The sequence below is a fragment of the Oryzias latipes genome, chromosome 16, assembly GCF_002234675.1.
Source record: "Oryzias latipes chromosome 16, ASM223467v1".
NCBI classification, from domain to species: Eukaryota; Metazoa; Chordata; class Actinopteri; order Beloniformes; family Adrianichthyidae; genus Oryzias; species Oryzias latipes.
This window is the reverse complement of record NC_019874.2, coordinates 9,566,145-9,571,709: the sequence shown is the minus strand read 5'-3', so window position 1 is coordinate 9,571,709 and position 5,565 is coordinate 9,566,145. Positions and strand designations below refer to the sequence as shown.

Here is a 5,565-nt window from a genome sequence, read left to right as displayed (position 1 = left end):
TTTGTATAATTTCTGCTTTGACTGCTTGAAATACCAATCCAGTAACAAATGTTAACTTTATGCAAATAAGGAATAAAAATTGCACTATGTCCAGTTTTTTAACTTTATAGCAAAAGCACAGAGTCAAAGTATCTGATTTTTTAGTGAGGAGATTGTAAAAAATAACTGTGTCCCATTGGAGTAGATTCTGAAAGTTTTCTGTATGTCTTCATAGTTTTACTTTCTGAATCTGGATAAGCTGTATGATGTGAGTCATTTTACATGAAGAGATTATGTTAGTACTGCACCAAATTTTGAATCCTGTCTTTATATATTATGACCTTAATAATCGAGTCATAAACTAAACCTATCATGTCTGTGACACAGATACATTGTGGTTTCTCAACTTTAATTGCAGCTCAACTTGTAGTTTTAATGAGCAGATGAGGTTAGAGCCCATTCTGTTTGGAGTTCTTTGCTTTCGTAGTTCTTATAAAACAATCGAACCAAAATCACAGAAAAGATTTGAACGAACATTATCCGTTTGTTTATGCTTTTTTTTTATTGAATGCAATACATTTCCATAGTAACGCCACCATAACCTGTTTTAAAAAGTTCTCTGAGCGACTGGCTTCTTCAGCTGGAGCTGTTTCTTCCCTTTCATGAGGCTCACCAGCCCTGCTTCTTTCATGCTGCTTCTTTGAAGCAAAGTCTGCATTTTGCACGTTTCTGGTCTGGGTCTTTCAGTAGCCACAGTTCTCATTGAAAAGCCACTTGTTGTTAAAGCTACTTTTCCTGGCATTTCATAGCATTTAACACTCCATGTCTGATAGCAAGCTAAAAGCGTTGCACGGTGAACTGACGACAACTCAACGTAAACGTCCATCACAGATGTTGAACTTCTGCTTCAAATTAGAAAACTTGAATGTCATGTTGAACTATTCTATTTTTTTTGTTTTTTTACATCCAATTATTAAAATTTCATGACTTTTCCAAAACTTTACAGATTTTTTTCTCTCAAACTTTCAAGGACCTTGAAATTACATCTTCAATTTCCAACACATTTCCAGGTTTTTCATGACCCTACGAAGCCTGTTTAGCCAATCACCGCCGGCTCCACACAGAAAGCTGATGTATCTATGTTAGCCTGGGGGCGGGCCAGTGCAGACTCTTCCTGGAAGGGGCTGTTCTCACTTTGTTCCCTGAACTGTTGTGATTTGTTTTATTCGGGGCAGTTGCTTTTTAAGTGGTGTGTCTGTCTACAGCTCTGCCTTTTCTTTTTTTTTTTGAAGAAACTACAGTGGTATTGTGTGTCTTCTGAAATACCAAATAAACTTGTTAAAAGCTGCCAAATAATTTAACTATGCATGCTAGTTGTTTTCCTTACACTCTTTTGGACTGCTACACATAGAGCAGAACAACTTTTGATGTTGTAATGTAATTTTTACACACCAATTCCATCAATTCATTGATCTAGGAAAACTGCCCTGAAACTTTCCACGTTCAGTGTCCTCTGCAGCTTTCTCTCTGTTCAACAACATCCATGATGTCCGTCCTTCTGCTGCCTGCATTTGCAGCCTGTTGTCGCTCTTACAACGTGCAGTTTAGATCACCTCGATTTCATTCGCCATGCCCAACACAGGCCTCATCTCAGGTGTTAATCCTTTGTCTCCCTTCTCCACGTAGCGCTGCAGGATGCTGTAACACTCTTCTTTCTTGGAAAAATTGTAGTATGCGGAGATCTCCTCCCATGCCGTATGATCTGGAAGAGCCATGGCATCTGGCTTTTTCCGCTCAAAGAAGCTCTGCAGGTTTCTTTTCGCCAGCTTGTTGGCATACTCTGCAGTGAACTCATCAAAGTGCTGCCTCTCTTTGTCCAGGTAGCGCCTCCAGAATGTGAGCTGCAGGTAACTGACTTCAGAGCGACAGTTTTTGTAGCAGGTACCAACCAGAGAGACAAAGGCAGCTATTATGATGATACTCCATCCCAGAATCTGCAACAGTGAGAAAGAGTGAGTGAGTCATGGGCTACTGAAAGGAAGGGAAACTATGACACACTCTGCTACAAATGAAGTGTTTCTTAGTGAAAGCTACATGGCTGCATTTTCTGCTGGACCATGTAGGGTATAAAATAAAGCCAGTCATGCAGGTTTTCTCTAGGTGACGGTTGGTGGTTTGTAGAAGGTAAACATCAAATCTGCATGATTATCCCTTGTGCTATCTTAGATGACCCCACCCTTAGATTGACGTGTTCTCCCTACCATGACAGAGGTGGATAAAGGTTGAAAGATTTCATGTAATCCATGGACACCAGTGAAGATCACAAATCATTGAAGAAAAAAGGTTCAGAGCACTGTCTAGTGGGTCTAGATGACCCAACTCCCAATGTTAAAGTGCCTAGGATAGCACAAGGGTTACATTTCACATAAATCTTTTAGAGGTGAGAAGCAGACTCTTCTGGACTGTTTTGAGCAGAGAACAAAGAAACTATTGTAAATGTTTGTAACACATCTTGTATTTCGCATACCTGGTAACCACAAGCCCTGGTGTCTGTAGGCCTATAATTAGTGGTGTGGAGTTTATGGATTTAACTTCAGCTGCTAACAAAAAAAAAATACTTAAGAACTTCAGTCCCTCTTGTCCCTCATAATGACCACCTCCACCTTGTGGGACAGGTGGCCTGTGTTCTTCTCTTCTGAGCTGGTTGATGGGGCTGAGATGGGCTGGTCTGGGTCTGAGCTACATAGTACTTCTGAGTCCCCTGGGGACACACCCTTGTCAGTCTTTGGTGGGGCTGGCGGGTGGGGGGTGCAGTGTGGACTGGTAGTGTGGTGCGCTGGCTCGCCTCTGGGGGTGGTGGTTGTGGGGGATCAGGACTCCCCAGCGGGGGCGTGCCTCCCATCTGGGTGCTGGCATTGGTCAAGGCTTGAGTCTAGACCTGAGACGCATGGGTGGGGCTCCTGCCCTGTGCGCTTTCTCTTCCTGTCAACCACTGTTGCTAGTGCGGGATGTGTCCTCTATAGATACTGTAAACTTGTATACATATACGTAATACTTGTAAGTATTTGTGTTGAAACGCTGTGATGGTGTTTGTGTGTGTGTATCTAAGCACAAACGCATGTTATTCACTTCAGACACTCATCTTATCCTATGACTCATTCCCCACCCCACCCCTCTCTCGCTTTCAGTCTGAGTGAATAAAACTCTAAGTTCAGCTTCAGTTCCCAAAAATATTAACACACTAACAGCCCAGATTGTATTAGCAAAACATGTCCATCACAAGAACCTCTCAGCTGCAATCTGTGTGTTCATTTGCTGTAAAAGACAAAGACAAACGGCGTCATATCAGATGAAGAACAAACTCTGGGTCTGCTTCTTACCTGAGACTGAGCCCTGAACATTAGCAGCAGCTCCACCTGCTCATCGCTGGGCAGTTTGGACCGACTGCAGGGCACTCGTGCAAGCTCCTTCTGGCATGCCAAGGTCTTGTTTTTGCAAAAGAGATCCACCACCAGCTTGTCATTCATGCCACTAATGGCACACTCATAGAAAGTGCCATTGAGCAAGGCAACAGACAGCCACATAACAGGAGCTACACAGGCATCTGAGAAAATCCCTAATAAAACTCTAAAACAGCCAAAGCAGTTTCCTCGAGGACAAAGCTTCCTGGGCTTCAGGCAGCAGCCCGTGTAGAGCCTCCAGAGCTTCATGTTGGCCAAAAAACCAAGGACCAGCAAGACTGCTGCTGGGCCCAGCAGAAAAGTGAGTCCATAAGCCAAGTTCTGCTCATAATTGCAAGGGCACTGAAACGAAACCATGGAAAAAATTCGCTCTCCACCCACAGTCAGAAGGGCCATCACGCCATAGCCGATGGTTGCTTTTTTGTCCATGAGGAATTGCTGAACAATTTTGAAGTTATCCATGGTGGCTCGCAAAGTTCTTGTAACGAAAAAGAGCAGAAAACAACAACAAAGAAAAGCTCTGGCTCTGCTTCCGCTTTGAAACTGCTCTAAAAAAATGTGAGCTCCTCCCTGTCAGCAAATGTCTCCTCCTTTAGCCTGTCTCACACTCTGATTGCATTTGTCTCTCAGCACAAGCACCTGAAGAGCAGCTCAGCTGTCCTGTGTCCCAGAAATATTTTCAAAAGAATAGAAGGGACTCCACCTGAGGTCAGGTAAGTAAAAGTCAAGCAGTTCAGTCAGCGCAGAAACATGACTAAACATGCAGACGTTCCCCCTTGGCCAGCAGTCAGGCAGACAACAGCAGTGTTTGTGTGGGGGTGGAGGGGCATGCTCACATCCTCTTAATGGTTTCTCCATTCCAGTCCCACCGGAATGACTGCTGTCCATTAAAGAGCACACATCAGTTTTTCTCAACAGCCACAACCTCCACACGCAGCTGCTTTCACTTAGTCACACAGCTTAAGAAAAATACTCTTCGGCCCACTGTGTGGATCCCTACAACTAATTCAGTGCAAAGCAGAGGAAGTGGTTGTGAGGAGGAAGACGAAAATTGCCCCATCAAAGCTAATAAGTAGAAAACGGCTGATGGCAGTGCAAAAGACTGCAATCAATCAAGCAGCGCTTGGATCTCTGGTTTTGCTGTCAGAAGGTAGCAACAATAATGTCTCCTGGGACTGGAACCATGCTAAAAGTCTGAGTTCAAAAGTTTTAGTTTTGAACTACATGGGCCAAGGCCAAAAAAAACAATCTCTGGATTTTAAAGTCTGTTTATCTCAGTGACAAATGAATCCTGTACTGAAGTTCCCTAAAAAGAAATACATTCATGTCTTACATGAGTCTAGTTGGGGTGAGTGAAGAAGGATGAAGGGGGAGGGCTGCATGAAACTAGGCGGTTTTGCTGTGGAGACCACTAAAGGGAGCAGCTGAAAAGCAAAGAAGAAATGTGGTCAGACAAAAGGAAACCATTAGAAGTGGTTGTGAAGGCCGTGATACTATTTCAAACAACAATACTGGACATTTGATGCCATAGATTCAGAGAAGAAACGGAGAGAGACAAAATAGTTTTGATTGGTTTAATTGGTTTCTAGTCTGTAAACTGATAGAGGAATCCTTCAGAAAAGAGAAGGGAACAGCCTCATCTCAGCAAATTTAAAACATTGATGTAATTGTCGATGGGTGGAGTGCTCCTGCCCCAGGTGGAGGAGTTTAATTATCTTGGGGTCTTGTTCACGCGAGGGAAGATCAGAGCATGAAATCGACAGGCGGATTGGCAAAGCGTCCGCTCTTATGTGGTCGCTGTACCGCTCTGTTATGGTGAAGATAGAGCAGGACCAGAAAGCAAAGCTCTAAATTTACCGGCTGATCTTCGTTCCAATACTCACCTATGGTCATGAGCTCTGTGTCATGACCCAAAGAACCTGGTCCCGAATACAAGCGGCTGAAATGAGCTTCTTCCATAGGGTGGCTGGGCGCTCCCTCAGATATGAAGTAGGAGCTCGTGTAACAGGACATCTAATTGTTTTAATTACACAAAAAATTGGCTCAGTTGGAAAAAATGCCTCAACCAACATGGTAGACAATGACTGAGATGGTAAATCTCCTTTTTTTTAACTGGACCTGCAAA

General features: G+C 43.5%; 1 protein-coding gene across 1 annotated transcript; it reads right to left on the bottom strand.

Moving 5' to 3' along the window:
* Positions 1-518: 518 nt before the first annotated feature.
* LOC101173286 (calcium homeostasis modulator protein 5) lies at positions 519-5,330 on the bottom strand. The gene is made up of 2 exons (XM_004086187.4): positions 3,360-5,330; positions 519-1,973 (listed from the first exon to the last, which is right to left on the bottom strand). Exons 1-2 carry the CDS (start codon positions 3,900-3,902, stop codon positions 1,584-1,586), a joined length of 933 nt encoding a protein of 310 aa, XP_004086235.1. The 5' UTR covers positions 3,903-5,330; the 3' UTR covers positions 519-1,583.
* Positions 5,331-5,565: the final 235 nt, after the last annotated feature.